Genomic DNA, 17,854 nt, shown 5'->3' on the forward strand with positions numbered 1-17,854 from the left:
ATTTATTTGTGTCATTAACTTCCTGACCTGAAGCAAGTTATAAAACTTCTGTAAGCCTCAGGTACCTCACCTGAAAAGCATGAGAACTAAATGTGATACCCTAACAAAAACATCTGGAAAAGAAAATAATCCTATGTCATAATTTACTTCTTTCTCAGTGCATCTTCATAGTTAATGCTAAAGATGAGCTGAGTTAGACTGTTGAAAATCTTGACAAAATGGGTTGGGAAGAGAAGGAAAACGTCATTGCAAATATGGGCCACTGCAAGAGAAAGAGCAAGGGAGGATCAAATATACACTGATGTGGCAGTGGGAGCAGGGACATGGGGGCCAAGTGGATGAGGGAGAGAAGAGCCATAAGTAAGAAAGACAGGGATTTTAAAAGGCACTAAAAATCATCCTTACCTATTTTGAATTTTTTCTCAAGCCAGGATTGAAAATGAGCTGGATAACTTCTGTGGATTCTTTAGGCCTTTTAGATAAAAGCAGTTCACAGACATACCATGTCCTGGCTCATGGTTGAAGGGCTTGTAATGTTGGCAGCTGCCCAACAGCCTGAGAGTCATCTTGTGTCCCAGCTCTCATCCCATGACAAGTGCTGGTCCTCAGTCTCATTGTTCCTTAGAGGTTAAGGGATCCTTCTACTTGAGGCTTTCTCAAGTGAGACCTCAAACTTATCCTTTAGATGGTTCAGAGGAAAGTGTCATAGAGGAAGGTGTCAAGAGATGATCAGAGAATTTAAGGATAAAGAAGAGGAAATAGACTGAAGACACAAAGGTGTAAAACAGCATGACTCCTTCAGGGAACTGTAAGTTGTGTCACTGGATGGTGAGAAAAGAGAGGAAGGTCAGCTAGAGAGGAACCGTATCATGGATGGTCTTAAATGCTATGGTTGTTATAAGCCAGAGGCTCTTAACTGGTGGCTATAGTCTCATAGGGGGTCAATAAATGAGTTTAAGGAGCTTGTGAACTCTCTAATCTTGTATGCAAAATGTGTGTATTTTTCTGGGGAGAGTTTATGGCTGTCATCAGATTCTCAAAGGGGTCTGTAATCTCTAAAAGTTAGGAACCACTTATTGGTTTGGGGAAGCTTTGAACAGTGTGCCAGGACTGTTCTAGGCCTAGGAAAAGGCCATAGAGGGCCTGAAGTGGAGTGGTGGCGGAGAGGAGGGGAGGGAATGGGTGTGGTTGAGGTGAACAAAGTAGAATTGACAGGATTTAGTGTCCCAGGAGATGGTGGAAATTAGGCAGAGGGAAAAATTTAGGTTGAGTCCTTGGTTTCTGACTAATGTGACAGGAGGGACAGTGGTGCCATTGGTGGATCTAGGGAATATGGTAGGTTGGGTAGAGGCGGTAACGATCGTGAGCGAGAGCTGCTACCATCCATCATCCTTTTTTAAGGAGTGAATAAAAGAAGCCCAGGCATGTCCCCTCTAGTAACTTGCCAGCCTCTCTCATAGAAAACCTGACACCCTGCAGGCCTTTGCAGAGCCGGGGGTTTGCCAGCACTGGGGCTTTTCTCCATCACCATGAGATGCTGGGCATCTGTCAGCTCACCTCTCCGGATGAGAAGTGCTCTGCACCTGGGCAGGCTGGCTCACGCCCAGAGCCCAGCAGGCAGGATGCTCCGACTGTTTGGAGACACCTGGTTTGTTGGGGGAAAACAGCCCTTAATAGCCCAGAACACAGCTGCTTCTCTACTCAAAGGTCTGGTTAGAATAGTTTCACTTAGTTACTAGTTTACTTTTATTAATCATCATTCATGAAACAAATAAGTACTGTCTCTTTTTAAAATATTGGTTTGAGTCCATATAAAGGCAAAGTCTTTTCGTATTTTGAGAGGATAGTTTTAATGAATCTAATGGAAATGGTGAGAAAGAAAGAAGAAGAGAATAATTAAATGGGTACCTGTCACAGATTTCTATTAATTTATTTTTAGCTGAATCAGGAACAAGAATGTGCTAAGAAAAACAAAAATCTTGATGAATTGTGTAAATATAGTGAAATATGTCATTTTAATACATTTTGAAATATTCAAAAACCTTTGTATTGACTCCATGTTCTCTTTATAAGTCCCCAGTGCCCCGTCCTCTTTGAAGATTGTTAATCCAACCCTAGATTCTCTCACTTTGGAATGGGACCCACCAAGCCATCCGAATGGCATTTTGACTGAGTATACCTTAAAATACCAGCCAAGTAAGTTCCTGGGAGAAAATAAAGGGAAAATATCATTTAAAAGGGGAAACAACTGTTATCTTAACATACAAACTGAGTATTTCTTTATAGCTGTAGAATTTATACATATACCTTCAAGTGTTATTCCAGAAGGAACTTCAAATGATACTTATTAAAGAAAAATGACATACATGCTATTGAAAATTAAGTATTATGTAGAATAATCCGTATTTGGGCATGGGGTTTAGGTAGGTGCTATCATTACATTAGGTAGAGGTAATCTATACCTAGAGAATAGTGAGAGGGGTTCCTTTGTCACGGGCTTCTGAAGATGAGGTTTGGGGTTATTTAATAATACATTACTCCACCTCTCCACCTACGAAAACACAGAGATGAGAAATGCTATTTTTACTCAATTATAAAATTTCTCTAGCTTAAAAGCCAATGAGGAATATATTTCCCCTTGTTATGCCACATTATAAGAGCTGTAAAAGATTATTAGTTATGTCAGGCAAAAAGCGAGTAGGGTTACAAAAGTCAGTGTAATCCGAGTTTGACATTTTTGGTGGATACATTTATTTATAATAGTATCCTATAGCAATTAATGGGGAATGCACTTGTTTATTATTTTTTCTTGACAGTTAACAGCACCCATGAATTAGGTCCTCTGGTAGATTTGAAAATTCCTGCCAACAAGACACGTTGGACTTTAAAAAATTTAAATTTCAGTACTCGGTATAAATTTTATCTCTATGCACAAACGTCAGCAGGATCAGGAAGTCAGATAACAGAGGAAGCAGTAACGACTGTGAATGAAGGTAAGATGGGTATGTATAAAATTCATAAAACTATAAATATTGTGAAACAAAAATATTTTAACTTAAATTTATGCTTTCCTTCTTACCATGGAGTAGCCATCTTACCCAATTAATATAAACACTTACTTGTAATTTCTCATTTTGATATATATAAAATCAGTTATTTAATTCATATTAAAATAACAGCTTGACATTTGTTTTCTAAGTCCTTATGAAATTTTTAAACTTTTATTAAAACATTGAGGTGAGAGTGGAAGATTACACTATTTTGCCACACTTGACTTTGAAGTTCAAGGCAACAGTTTTTTTTCTATTTACTACTTTACACATATACATACACACATATACATACACATACATGTAATACATATAGATGCACACATATGTATATACAAATAAATATATTTAATTCTAGCTCTGATCTTGATTCGCCAGAAAATAATTTGCTATTTTACATTCTGATTTAGGTTTTCTAACAAGGAAATTGAAACAGCTCTTAAATAGGGCATTTATTTTGTGTTAGAGCATGGGACTTGATAATTTGGTATGCCATGTGGTAAAGAAAGCAAAATAGTCCCTATAAGTATCTAGAAAATGAATTAACACTTCCTTTCATACTTTTAAAAATTATTTTGAAAAACTTAATGAAAATGATCAAAAATATTGTAAAATTAGATTTTGTTTTTGCATGTCTCTAAATTGTAGCATTCTTTAAAGATTATTTATTTGATTATCTTCCATAGCATAAGAAATTGACATTTCTACCAAAAATTGGTTTGAGATAGCCTAAGCCTTCTTACATTATAATAGGCAAGTATGAATAATATACCTTAAGTAATGTGTGGATTGGATTACTGGGTAAGTTTGAGGACGCCAACGTATCTTTGTCCCCTGTACCTGATATGGTACACTTCATTCTTCTTGCATGCTTTAGCATTTTATTAAGTGTTTTATATAGCTTTACATGATCATGGGTGTGTTACATTTAACTATATAGTGTCCTATTTCTGTTTCCCTTCATTAAAGCTGGTATTCTTCCACCTGATGTAGGTGCAGGCAAAGGTAAAATAATTCATCTGCATGACTTTATACATGTGTGAAATTTGCAATGTTAAACATGGGGAAGTGCAGCATGGGTTAAAAGAGAAAATAAAATAAGCTTTGAAACACCAAAAGAAAGAGAAGATCTTGGAAGTTCTTGGCTTTAAATTTAGCATCCAGTCTTTTTTACAAATAGAAAGCCACACATTGAATTCTTCTAAGACTTCTTCTCAAGACTTATCCCTGGTACAAATCTTAATCTTAGCTTCTAATGATATGATTATGGCTGAATCAGACAAGATCAAAACTTTGGATTTATCACAGATCCTCCATACAGTCGTGCCACATATTAAAGGTTCAGAAACATTAGTCTTGTGATTAAAACAGCCTGTAAGAAATCAGATCAACTGAGCTTTCCATTCTAATCTGATTTACCTGTACTCAATAGGCACAGTGTACACTTTGCTGGCATTACACTACACTGTCCGTTTGAAATTTCAGCTTAGCAAATTAAAATCTCCCCACCAGGATCCCCTATGAGCAAGACTTCCAATCAGCCTACATGCTCTATTCAGTTGTGTTACTCCATCCTGTCTTCACCAAACTGCTCAAGTCTCCTCCTCCTGGGTAATAGCCAACTATCACAATAGGTTACTTTTGTTCTCCTCTATTTCTCACAAGTCTCTAGGTGAGAAAGATTTGTCGAGAGAATGGCGTTTGTAATATGTAATATGTAATGCTGCCTGTAATTGCCACTTGAGGCAATCCCAAAGATTCCCCATCTTTGACTCTTAGTCACTGGTTGATCTGTCAGCTCTTTAGATAACAGCGGAGTCCCTGCCACAGGACACTGTTTTCATGCGGAGTACCCCTCACCAGCGGTTTCCTTGGGCTTTGACAGACTAAATGAGTACAAATAGGAATCAAGAAAAAGACCAAGAAAATAAGTGCTTTGCCCTGATATGTGTATGTGTGTATATAAATACACACATATCCACACATATATGTATATATGTATATATATGCATATACATATATAAATCTTCTATGTTCTTAGAAATTTGCCTATATTCAGAGTCTTGATAGACTGTAAAATGTAGATCAGATAAATTTGAATAAGAACTGTAGCCATTTCAGTAATCTTAATGTTATATATGTGTTTTTAGACTTGAAAGGACAAAGTTGTAAAAACTCAAAATTTCCACAGTAATATAAAAATATATAAACTATATATATATTTCTTTCCTTGGATATTTGATATCATTTAAAATAGTCCTTGATTGTTTTACAATAACTTATTTCTGCGTTCCCCTCGTAACCTTTCATTGGAGCATTGTAAAAAAAAGCCTAGCCTCTTTCCCTATGCAGGGGGCATGTCACTGCCACTCTGCCTAAAATCAGTAGCAGAGTAATTGTGCTGCAACAGGGCTTCCTGTGAAGTGAATGTGAGTTTTCCATTGCCTTGTCATATTAGAAGAGGACATGCAAGCCACTGGAAAAAAATCACCTGCTTATTTTAATTAAAACTAACTAAAAGAAATCTTTATTAAAATAGTTTAAGTTTTACCATTTAATATTACTAAATTGAATTGTGAATTACTTATAGTCATAGAGACAAATGAAAATGGAGTGACAGAAGGTTCTTGAAGCTCCCCAACATTGAAATTTGTTGGATCTCAGATAAGAAGATAAATAGTATTTAAATTTTTAAAAGAAAGCTAAATCTATCCTTATTTTCTGTATTGTTTCTTTTAACAGTGTGCCAGAAATTAAAAGTTTTGCATAAGATTTTGACATTTTACTAATAAGACTTTAAGCACACAAGAAGAATTTGTTATCCTGGGATTTCCTTCCTTAAAAATATTTTTTCAGTCTAAGAGTGAATTCTATCCTTTTCTCTATTTTCTTCTCCAGGCAAAGTTTATATAGTCTCAGAGAGGACCAAAATAAAAGTGCTCCACATCCTTCCAAATTTTAATATTTTATATATATTTTATATTTTAATTTAAAACAACATGAAAGAATAAATAAGAGATGAATCATTGAGGGGAAAACATGTGTGATATCCTTAGCAATAGAAACATCAGCTTCTAGTGATTTTAATTCACTTCTGATTGAAGAGGAGAAAAAAGAGATGCATCTGAGTTTACATTTTTTAATTTTCTTACAGATGTTAATAAAACCCAAGCTTACAAATATATAATTACAAAAGCATTATTTAAACCATGAAGCAGAAACCAGGATAATTCAATCAGCTGTATTATGCCATACTTTTCCTTACCATTCTCCTCAATTTGTGTATGTAAATACTCTTGAGATCTTCAAGAGTCACTTGTTTCAATCCATGTCCTCAGTTTTCAGTATCCTTGTAAGAATTGTAGTTGTTTGGCTGCAATTGTTCAATTTCTGTGTCCTTTTAAATAGTTTTGGGTCTGGGATTCTAAGAAATAGACCTGTGAAGGCATGTGTAAAAATCAAACAAAAACATGCAGATAATGGATTTGAGTTATATTCTCGGTATTGCTGATGGATGGACACCGCTTTATTAATAGCTTTTACTTTCTCACCCTTGGGACCAGTTATCAGAACATTTTTGTGAGGTGACTAGTTGGGATACAGGAATAGGGAGAAACTGGCGACTTAGGAATTACCTGGTTGACCTAATTAACAGCTAACTGTGGTCATCCAGTTTGGGCTGATCAGAGGAGGGCACTGAGGAGCTGGTGAGGGATCCTTTCTGTGGTGAGACTCTCACTTTATAATTATACCAGAGTCTGTCCCACTGCTACCAATTAGGTTAAGAAACAAGAAAAGCTAAAGAACCCAAGTTTAATGTTCACAACTTTATTTGGTCTGAACAACAACATAAAAGAACTATATAGAAGCTTCAATCAGTTCAATAGTTAATGTCTACCCGGCATGTAAAATGCACCAGCCTTTTTTAAGGCACTGCATATCTAATGGTAAGACATACTCTGCCTTTGTTTGCTTAACATCTGTCAAGTAAGACCAACATACAAAAAAAGAGTAAAAATAGATGCTAAATGGATCATTGAACAAAATGTTATATGAGCATAGAGGAAGGAGCCATTTATTTTGCCAAACAAGATCAGGAAAAACATCACAAAGAAAGTAATATTAAACTGGGTCTTGGTGGACAAATAGAATTTTGGAGGATAAGTCAGAGAATCGGAGTATATAACTTCTTGGTAGGGTAATAAGCAAAGATGTGGGGACTGAAGACCCACAGGATGTTTGGGTTATACCTAGTAGTCCAGTTGGGCAGAAATGTAGAATATATGAAAAAGAGAACCTGAGATGACACTGATGAGCTAGGTGAGGCCGGATGTAAATGATCGTCGATGGCCATGTGTGCCTCACTAAGGAATTTGTGTTTACCTGTAGGCAGGGGTAAGCCATCCACATTTTAAACAGAAAAATGATAGGATCAGATACATATGTAAGTTTAGAAGCCAACATGTAGGTAACTGTATTGGTGGGATCTACAAAGAAAGTAGGGAGAGAGACTAGAGACAGACTGCTGAGAAAGCCCAGCTGAGAAATGACAGTAGCACATCCCAGGAAACACTGGCACATCATAGGTGTTCAGTGAGTGTTCAATGAGAAAGTGGATGAGTGGGGCATCAAAGCTAGGAGAGTTATAATTCTGTCATAAAAGTAGCCAAATGGCATAACCTTAGGAAATTTTGTTATCTTCTCTGTGTCTTTAAGAATGAGCTAAATGCTCTTCTGTTGGAAGTATTTCAGTATGGTTCTGCCTCGACCATCTTTCATAATTACACCAAGATTAAATTCCTCAGTTCCATGATTCCAAAATTTTTTAAAGAAAATTATTGTTTTACCTGGTTTTTTTGCCACTGATGTTTTACACACGTGTTCATATTTACTGTCACTGTTTATTGATCATATTCCTATCATTATCTATTTCTTCAAGTGGAAAATCCCAGGCAGCTAAAATTAATTATTAGGTCCACAAAAGGACACTACATAATTTAGTAATCATTTATGCTCTCTGCTGTTTCCCATCCTTAGCACAGAGGGGCATACAATATACATGTGATGATGAATTATCTCAGAAGTCGAGTAATTAAATTAAATTATTTAATTTCTTTTATATACTTCTCTTTTGATCCTAAGAAATGATATTTCATTATATTTGTTTTAGTAGAGGCCTTTAGTTTCTAAATTGTATAACATAACCTGGAATTTAATTTTAGAGTCTGAATAAACCTTCTGATTTACTATCCTAGGATATTTTTTCTCTGGGATAATAAATTGATCTTATCATTTTTTAACTAACCAAAATAATATATCTGTAAATATGTCATTTTTGGTTTAGGCTGTTGCAGTAAGGCTGATATAATTGTCAGCCTCAGATAGCCAAATAACATCTTTTAATGTCACTAAGTGTTGTCTTTACTCAGTAGCAAGCATATAGTGTCATATAATCTCCATAATTTGGCTATTAAGAAACTGTTTGGGTTGCATCCTTTTTCAGAACATGATATATAATGAACATTTAACAGGTAAGATTGTCTTACTCTCTAGGATGTGTCAAGTGAAGTAGTTCTTACTCCTTTTATTTCTTCTTTCTTCTGATAAAAGTACTTAGCAGTTCCTTTTACAGCTTCTCCTCCAGCATACCCTAATCATCCAGCATTCTCCAAAGCAAGTGCCCCTCACCTGGAGTCCCTGAACTCCGCAGAGGCAAATTCTTAAAGAAGTCTGTGACTCAAAACAGGTCAAAAGCCACTATTTTACGAAGCATCTTTCCTCACCCCAACACAAATTCTGTAAAGATCCGCATTAAGATGATAAGTAGGATTGAAAAACAGCCACCTAGTATTGGGTTTTACCTTGCAGTTTCTGATATTCTGTGACCTCTGCCCCCAGCGTTGTTCACCAGTCTCTTGCCCCACACTATGCCAGGAAATGAAGATGTGGACAACAGTTCACATTATTCAGGACCTATATGATAGAACTCATAAATTTAAATATTGTGCATCATTATTTCTGATTATTGATTTATTTCCTAATGCTTTCGTTTAATAAAAGAAAAGCCTGTCTATATTGAAAGTGAAATATGAGCAAATCCTAAATTTTGGCAGTAAATTCTAATTTAATTTTCTTTGCACAGTTTCAGAGTACTTAAACTTATTTTCTATTTGTGTGTATGGTGTTGCAATTTGATTGTTTGTTTTATTTTTCTACTGTATATTTATTTCAAGCAGTAAATCCCAGGATCAGCAAACTTACTGCCGCAGCTGCTGAGACCTGTGCCATTATCATTTAGGAATATGAGGGACCAGAGCATGTGAACTTTTATGTTGAATATGGTGTAGCTGGCAGTAAGAAACAACTTCATTACCCGGTTTTTAATTTGGGGGATACATTTTAAGAGATTAAGAACTCTGTTAAGGATTTACTGTGGATCATCTTGAAGAATAACTTGATCCAATTAAATGAATCAGATTTATCTAAAAAAATTATAGTGAACCATCAACCTATATATTTTATACATAACTAAGAATCTCTTTTATTGCTGTTATCAAAACAAGGAACATAATGAGTTCTAGTGCATATTATTTTCATGTTATGGTACTTAAAACTGTTCGATACCCACAACATGTAAACATGAGTAATAATGAATAATTATATTTGTAAGTACAATAGGAAAGAAGTAAAGCTTATTCAAAATGGACCTTGAAGTAGCAGAAATCAAATTGACTTAAAAGTAGTCATTTTGCCAATACTACTCAACACAATTTTATCAGAAATTCCAGAAAATTAACACTTATATATTTCAATGTTTAATATATTCTCAAGTCAGGCGTTCCACTTACACCCTGGCCACCTCTGCCAGGAGATGGGACAGCCTTAACTTTCAGCCATTTTATGAAAACCCAGTGCCTCTCCTTACTGTAGTGTACTCTGCACATAATAAGCTGAGTGGGCAAGGAACGTTTGTAACAAAATGTTAAACATAGTTCAACTTTCTATTGAGGCCTTTATCATGCAAATAATATTTTTAGAAATAACTACTCTTTTAAGAAAACTAATACCCAGGAAAGGTTAAATTTATAACTTAGATAAACTCGAAGACATTAAGTTTGCCAAAAGATTCATCTTATGAACTTAAAAACAATTCTCCCATAGTTCACTTAAACTATTTAATATGTAACAGTTCTTTTTATAAACATCATAGAGAAACTCAATAGTTTTATAAGGCAAGGTGCAGATAAAGAAGCTTCCTTTGTATTAAAAAAGAAAATTTAATACAACGGGAATATATACAATTATTATGCTATCTGGATATTCAGTCAATTGATTTATTTGACATTACCTAAAATGATAAACCTAAGAAGCCTAGATTTTGTCTTTAGCTTATAGAGGAATTTTCCTTTCTTGAAGCATTGACTTCCAGCCCCTTAAAATATTATAATTTGTTGTTTTTGCAAAATTTCCATAGGCAAAGAAGAATGGAGGAAAGAAATTGTAAATGATTCTCAGAGCTTCTTTGGGTTAAAGGGTCTAATGCCAGGAACAGCATACAAAGTTCGAGAGGGAGACTCTGGTTTTGTGAGTGCAGAGGATGTGTTTGAGACAGGCCCAGGTGAGGCATACCACACCAGTTCTGGTCATGCTCCGAGGTGAAGCCTCTGAGCACTCCAGTTGAAGGTGGGGGCTAGTGGTGCTATGTTATAGATAGGGCCACAAATGTCTCTCTGTGGGGCGCAGTTGGGTTAGGAGTTGGGGTTTTTAATTGTCTTGGACTCTTTATATGCAATGACTTACAGAATTAAGCAAATCATCTTCTAATCATATTATTGCCAAAAACCATTACCAAAACAGAGCTAAATATGATTCTTAACTTACATTACTTAAGTCAATTTTTCTCACCATTTACACATATAAACTCCCTCGGAGTTAGAATAGAATTTTTGAAAGTCTTTTGAAGCTGAAATAATTCATTGATAAAGTCACAGTTTTTGTATATATTTTAGTTATTTAAACATTATCAAAACACAGAAGTATAATTAGAGTTTCTAAGTTAAAGAAAAATGTTCATGTAAGAGTCAAGAATGTTTATATTTACTCACAAAATGGAAAACGCTCCCTGCTTACTTAAATTTAAAGAAGGGTTGTATGGTACATGTTCATTTTGTGATTTACACATCCATGTCACGTTCAGTCATTTCATGATTTCTTGAGGAAATGTTGCATTTCCTGTAAAACCCATAGTCAAAATGTATTCTTGTGTGTCTTTTATTACCCAAACATTATGATTTTTAAAGTCATTTCTTATAGTTTAGAAAATATACAATCATGAGTGGTTTTTAAAAAGAAAGAAACCAAAGCTAATATTCAATAACTTACTCTAAACTACATTTTAAAATATTTGTATGCTAAAATCATATATATAAAGAAAAAAACATTTTTTGTTATTCTATTCCTTGTATTTTCATATCTACTTGTGTACAGAGTTCTAAAAAAAATACTGTATTAAACCTAAAAGAGGATATCAGTTCACAGTTAGTAATACAAGGTGTTCATTATTTTCGATAGCTTTTAATTTCAAAATGCTAAAAGCTCAAGTAGATATTCTGTCCCTTTATAGCTAGAATGCTAGTAATAATAACAGCGCTAGCATTTAATCAGCTCTAATCTATACCAGACAAATGGTTTTCATGGCTTTTCTCATTCAGTCCTTACAACAATCCTATGAAGTGAGCAGTGTTATTACCCACTTACACATCATGTTAGTGACGTGTAATGAGAGGTGAAGTACCTGCCTGTCACCCAGCTAGAACGTGGGAGAGCTGGGATTAGAGGCTCAGCCTTCCAACACTGGAGCAGATGCCCTCACTACACTCCCCTTATAGAGTGACAGAGGACCATACCCCAGGGGAAACAGGTGGTCTCAGAAATGACCTGTTTGTCTTTTCCAGTTCTTATGGACTCCTAATGGCTCCAGTGCACTCCAGCTTGCAAATCTAGCTGGAATTAGATTCCACCCACAAAATCAAGGTGGAATCTTTTGTCCTTCTATAGGATAGAAGACAGACATTTTAGAAAAATTTTTTTTCTTCAATGTTGCTATGCCTATAATTCCAGCTGCAGCTGACAGGTAGTACAAGGTGAGCATCATAACGGGTGAGCCATTCTTGTATGCCAGCAATGGAGAAACAGGATGAAGCCACAACCAGTTTTTGTCACCTCTTACATATAAACATAACCATTAAAAAGAATAAATACCAATTAAACCCTAGTGACCTTAGTTAACATATTACCTCTAGGAGCAAATATGTACTGTTAATCCAGCTCCCTGTTCTCCGAGTTTCATTGTTCTGTCCTGTAGGGCTACTGGACTAACTCCTGTGTATTTATGACAAGACTGTAAATCACTAAGCGTACTAAAAACAAAGACTCTAACTTCAATCACTAGTGGGTTTTTTATTCAGTTTTAAAGAAAAAGCACACAAAGACCATGTGATAATTGACAGAAATATATTGCCAAAGAGTATATAATAATGGACTTTTAAAATATCTTTTACCTATTTCAGAGTGGAAAGGCCTTGTCATATTTTATTCTCTGTTCAGACATCTGCAGATTCGATGTCTGGACATATTTCCAGGAAAACATTGTAGCAGCAGAGCATAATGGCTGCTACCATGTGCCCTGGAGCCAGTCAGACTTGAGTCAAACTCCAGCTCTTGGGCAAGTTCTTTACCCTCTCTTGGAATGGACTTAATCCTCATGCTTAACTCAAAGGATTGTTGTGAAGATTAAATGAGATTTTGTTCTCAGCACAGTGTCTCACAGATAGTAAGGGTTTCAGAATGTAAGCTCTCATTTTGACTGTCTTCACTTTCATCATCATCATCATGATTGTGGTGCATGTATGGAAGGGGAGCACTGTCTACATTCGTGCTTCAGTTGTATCAAGTTACAATACAACTCAAAATCCTTCTGACCTGTGAGGCATAAGGGGCTATTAGGGAAAGGCTACTGACATTTGATTTGTATTCTAGATAATGTATTTCCACTTCTAATTTTATTTCTTAAACCCACACCCACACATTTTTTGCATTCTTTTTCACAGTTGATTTTAAGCATCTCATTTTTCTCCCTATGCTTAGTGTGGAGAACAAAGGCAACGAAGTATATTTTTGCACATATGTCGGAACCTGAGATACATGTAGCCAATGCTTATTTCTGCATCCAGAGATCACATACACCTAACCTAACAATATTAAATGTATTCAGAAGAAATTCAATCAAATTAAAAGCATAATATAAGCAAGCTTATGAATCAAGAGAAGAAAACCTTTTATCTTAATTATGGTCAAAAGGGAGGAAAATAAAGACCTTTTTTATTAAAAAAAAAAGATATGCCAATTTATTTTAACAAATCCTCATAGACGTGTCTGAATAGCCATTGATGCTGCACTTTTTCCCATTTGATTGATACTTTTGAATAATATTAGAAATGCTAATCTATGTTTTTCTTAGGAGGTTTGCACAGTGACTGGTTGAAAAGGGGGCTTCACATTTATTGACTCAAACAGAAGAGACGAATACTTAAAGAATATGTATACATGTAAATGAGTATTTTCTCTTTAAACTGGTCACTTGTTCTAATAATGATGCCACTGATAAAGATATATTTCAAAGTCTTTTGAATGGATCCTAAGCAATATTCAATATTGACTATTGGTCTTTTGAGGGTAAATTGGATTTTTCAGAAATTTGCAAAAGTCATTCAGAACCAACTCTTGTAAGTAAGATGAATAATAAGGGAGATGAACAAATCTAAGTAATATTTTTAGGTGAAAATTAAGATATAAAAATAATAAAGCTGGTTATCTTATGTGGACAGGTTTCTTCTGCAGAAAGTTTTCTTTTTTAACAGAAAATTTCCAAAAACTTTCAAAAAAATGACAGCATCATTACAATGATATTTTAGCCTCCAAAGGGGTTCCTTTGAAGGGAAAATACTCCATTAGATGTATACATTCTGTTCTTGTTCTTTTTAAAATTCAGTATATTCTTAGCATTGTATTTAATGAACAATTTGTCTTACGAACACTAAATTTGTTCACTGGTTTCAGACTATGTTTCTCTAGAGAATATATAATTAAAATAACTGTGAACACAATGTTCAGCAGGGTTTCTTAGAATTTAATGGTATTAGCATTCAGATTTCTCTATTTAAATTGTTTTACTTAATGAAAAATTTCCAAAGTTAAGTGTTTTTTATATCTCCTGATTGATAACTGACAAATTCCAATATGGGACCACATGTAATATACATAAAAGCTCATAAACTATGGAAATTCTTTATACAAGAGACTATAACTGTTCTTATCTCCCCCTTAACTCATCCCCACTGACACCATTGATTTGTTTTCCAGCAATGGCAAGCCGACAGGTGGACATTGCAACTCAGGGCTGGTTCATTGGTCTAATGTGTGCTGTTGCTCTCCTTATCTTAATTTTGCTGATTGTTTGCTTCATCAGAAGAAACAAGGGTGGTAAATATCCAGGTAAGAAAAAAAAATTAAAATTGCCTTGTAATACTGCCTAATTATCTGTTGAAGTAAAAAGAAATCATGAGGGTAAACTGCAATAACTATATCTTCCCAGCGCTTTAAATTTGGACTTTCTGTTCAAATAATTTTTTATCTATTTTTATATAATGGGAGCCTAAACATTGTCAAAGATCAGAAGGCATTTGGGGGAGTTAATTAATCTGTCCTCTGAAAATATTAGTGACTCTACTTCCTTAGGCTCCATAAAAGTCACAGGTGCTGAAACTGCACCTACAACCAACAGACAGAGGGCAAAGGTATGTGAAGTCTTCCGGAAGAATTTAATGCATGAACTGAGTCTTGATATCGCGATGTGTAACATTTCCTTCCCAATACGGTTAATGTTATACAACCCATATGTATATAGAAATATTTTCCACTGCTATATATCTCAAAGAGTGCACTCTTAAAAACTTTGAATAGGAAAACACAGGATCAATAGATAAGAATGTCATTTTGAAATTTTTAGTTAAAGAAAAGGAAGATGCCCATGCTGATCCTGAAATCCAGCCTATGAAGGAAGATGATGGCACTTTTGGAGAATACAGGTGAGCCTCTGCTTCTCTTCTGCCCCTCACATTCCCTGCGTGCACAGATATTACACTTTGTCGCTTTAGAATGGGCCAGGAACATACTCTGCCTGGCATTTCATATTTTCCTCAAATAGTAGTTTAGAAACACTTCCATATCTAAATGTTTACACATCCCTCAGAGTTAAAATGTTCTCTTTTCATTAAGAATAAATTTCCATTTTAGTCATAGGTTTAGAGACAGTGTCTCCTCCACTCTATAATACTGTCCAGAGGTCCTTGCTATATTGACCAATCTAGCAAAGCTGATATGTTACAATAAGAGTTAGAACAACAAGAAAGACCCTACAAACCAGCATTGTAAAGGAAACTATACCTGTTATGTTCTAAACAGAGCTTTTTAAAATCAGCATTACTCTTTCTAATCTTGGATCTGGAACTTATTTTTCTAAAACAAATACCAATAACTCTGCCCATTAACCATAAATGATGACTAGTTTGTTTTAGAGACTGTTAATTATTAAGAAATATCACAGCCCTGGAAGCAGTTTGTTAACCCACAGAAATTTGGTGATACATTCTTGGCTTGGCTCCATCATTAAGGACAAATTTTAACATAACCTAAGTGCTAAATAGTCAGAAGGAGGGAAAGAAAGAAGGAAGGAAGGAAAGAAGGAGGGACAGGAGGGAAGGTTGGTTCTCTTTAAACAAATATATTTTTGCCTAGGGATTATAGGTGTTTTTAAAGAGATAAATGATTGTTTTTGATATGTTTAAAAACACAAACAAAATATATATTTTCTCACTTAAAAGATTAGGATTTTGGTGTTCCAAAAAGTACTTCTATTTATAAAATACTCTTACACCTTGTTTTTAATTTCTATAAGCCTCTTGATTATATAAAATATAATCTTTTAAATATGCACTGAGCCCATTTTCAAGATGTTTTTGCCAGAAGAAAAGACTTTTAGGTGAAATAAAATATTTCACTAATGTGGTTTCCAGATGACATTTATAGATAAGATATTTGTGTTAGTTTTTACCTATCTGTAGGGCTCATTTTTGGTATTTCCATGTCAACATCATGAAGGGAGAAATAATGCTGAGGATAAGAAATATGAGAACTGATTGAGAAAAAATGATTTTCTGACAGAATCGGTTTCATACCAGTTTTCAGGCAGGTTCAAGTGTTTCACCTTTGTATCTCAGCACGTAAGCTTTCATATTCTGATCTCTTCAACAGAGATGATTATCATTTCTAAAACTTCTCAGAATTTTTATCTTATGATGCAGAAAAATGTCTAGGACTGAAAGTCTATGAAAACTTCATGCAGCGCTCCCACCATTCACCCAGAAGGTTTTCATAACACATAAGAGCAGCCTACAGATAGGTGGCCATAGCTGAGGCCTACCCTGGATGAATTGAAATCTTTGCTGATTTAACTTACTTCTACATGTTTTCCCTGTAAAACAGGTGAGCTGATGATGACTAGAGTTTTTGTGGCTAGAATATACTACACAGGATATGCATACCACTCCTTTATTTATTGTGATGAAGCTAAATCTTTAATATAACCTGAAAAAATTATGTATTTGGATGGACTGAAAATAAAGCATTGCATATCGTACATTCTTCACATGGTGATGGATTTCTTAATGAATCTGGCCATGAACTGCTCACCTTGTAGGTCTGAAATGTCCACTTGCTACTATAGTGATGTGAAACCATCATCTGGTGTAATGTGGCTTTCTCAGGGTAACTATGCTGCCCATGCCATTAAAACTTGATTAACTGAAATGGAGGTTGAATGAATGTGAAATAGCTTGTAATCAAAAGACTTGTTAGTTTTACTGTCAACTCGGCCATTACCCTTGATTTCTCTAGTTATCAATTAATTTGTCTAGATCTCAATTTTTTTTCATTTGTAAAATGATACAGTTGTTCTGGAGTTTTCTAGTTTTATGATTTCTATGATTCTCTATGAGCTATCCACTAACAACTGTTAATATGATTGTGAGTTCCAGAGCGATATATAGCAAGTATTCGGTTACTGGCCTCATTATCACTGTGCTTACATTTATTTAGTCATATGTCTTTGTCTTAGTGTTAATTTATGTGTGATATGTTTGTGAAGTGTTTTCAGATGGCTTCCTTCAGTTTGTACTTTGAGATTCTCAGAAGAGAAAGAATTATCCTTGGGCCTATTGAGTAAAAATCCATTGGTTCATGTGTGAAGACAAAAAACTCGTCACACCTGTAATTACACTGATCTGGGAGGTACCAAAGGAAATAAGATTCTGACGGGTGTCTTAAACATGAAACTCAGCTTAGTGGTTTTTTTACTGAAACTGAAAGTTTGTAGAGACAATCCCACAAGTGAAATGACTTCCCCAAATACCCAAACATCCTTTGCTAAAGATGTGGCTTCGTCCTGTGACTTTCTGACACTACCTCAGAATTTTTCCATTTGGTTTATTTTCTACTTAAAAAAAATAAAAGACATTTAGTTTCTTGGATGTCACAATTAATGAAAATGATTCCAACTATCTATTACAGAATCTTTTTTTTTTAATAACATTTAAGTGTCATTTTCCTCCCTAAACTGCCAAGGTCCCCTCTCTGCTTTACACCTTCTGGAAGTTTTGAGCTCTGTATTATTAATTGATTCTCTCTCT

The 17,854-nt window shown here is 34.9% G+C and overlaps 1 protein-coding gene across 20 annotated transcripts in view; it reads left to right on the forward strand.

Moving 5' to 3' along the window:
• Nucleotides 1-17,854, forward strand: part of NRCAM (neuronal cell adhesion molecule) — a 262,800-nt gene that overhangs the window by 239,509 nt on the left and 5,437 nt on the right. For 12 of the 20 annotated variants that reach the window (XM_023538010.1, XM_023538014.1, XM_023538009.1 and 9 more), the window contains 5 exons: nucleotides 2,074-2,196; nucleotides 2,817-3,002; nucleotides 10,525-10,668; nucleotides 14,472-14,603; nucleotides 15,118-15,196. In XM_023538010.1, coding sequence (XP_023393778.1) covers nucleotides 2,074-2,196; nucleotides 2,817-3,002; nucleotides 10,525-10,668; nucleotides 14,472-14,603; nucleotides 15,118-15,196 — 664 coding nt within the window. Of the gene's footprint in view, nucleotides 1-2,073; nucleotides 2,197-2,816; nucleotides 3,003-4,019; nucleotides 4,056-10,524; nucleotides 10,669-14,471; nucleotides 14,604-15,117; nucleotides 15,197-17,854 lie in introns of all 20 variants that reach the window. The other 8 variants (XM_023538003.1, XM_023538005.1, XM_023538008.1 and 5 more) reach the window with 4 other exon arrangements.

This window comes from Pteropus vampyrus, unplaced genomic scaffold (genome assembly GCF_000151845.1).
Source record: "Pteropus vampyrus isolate Shadow unplaced genomic scaffold, Pvam_2.0 Scaffold208, whole genome shotgun sequence".
Classification (NCBI taxonomy): Eukaryota; Metazoa; Chordata; class Mammalia; order Chiroptera; family Pteropodidae; genus Pteropus; species Pteropus vampyrus.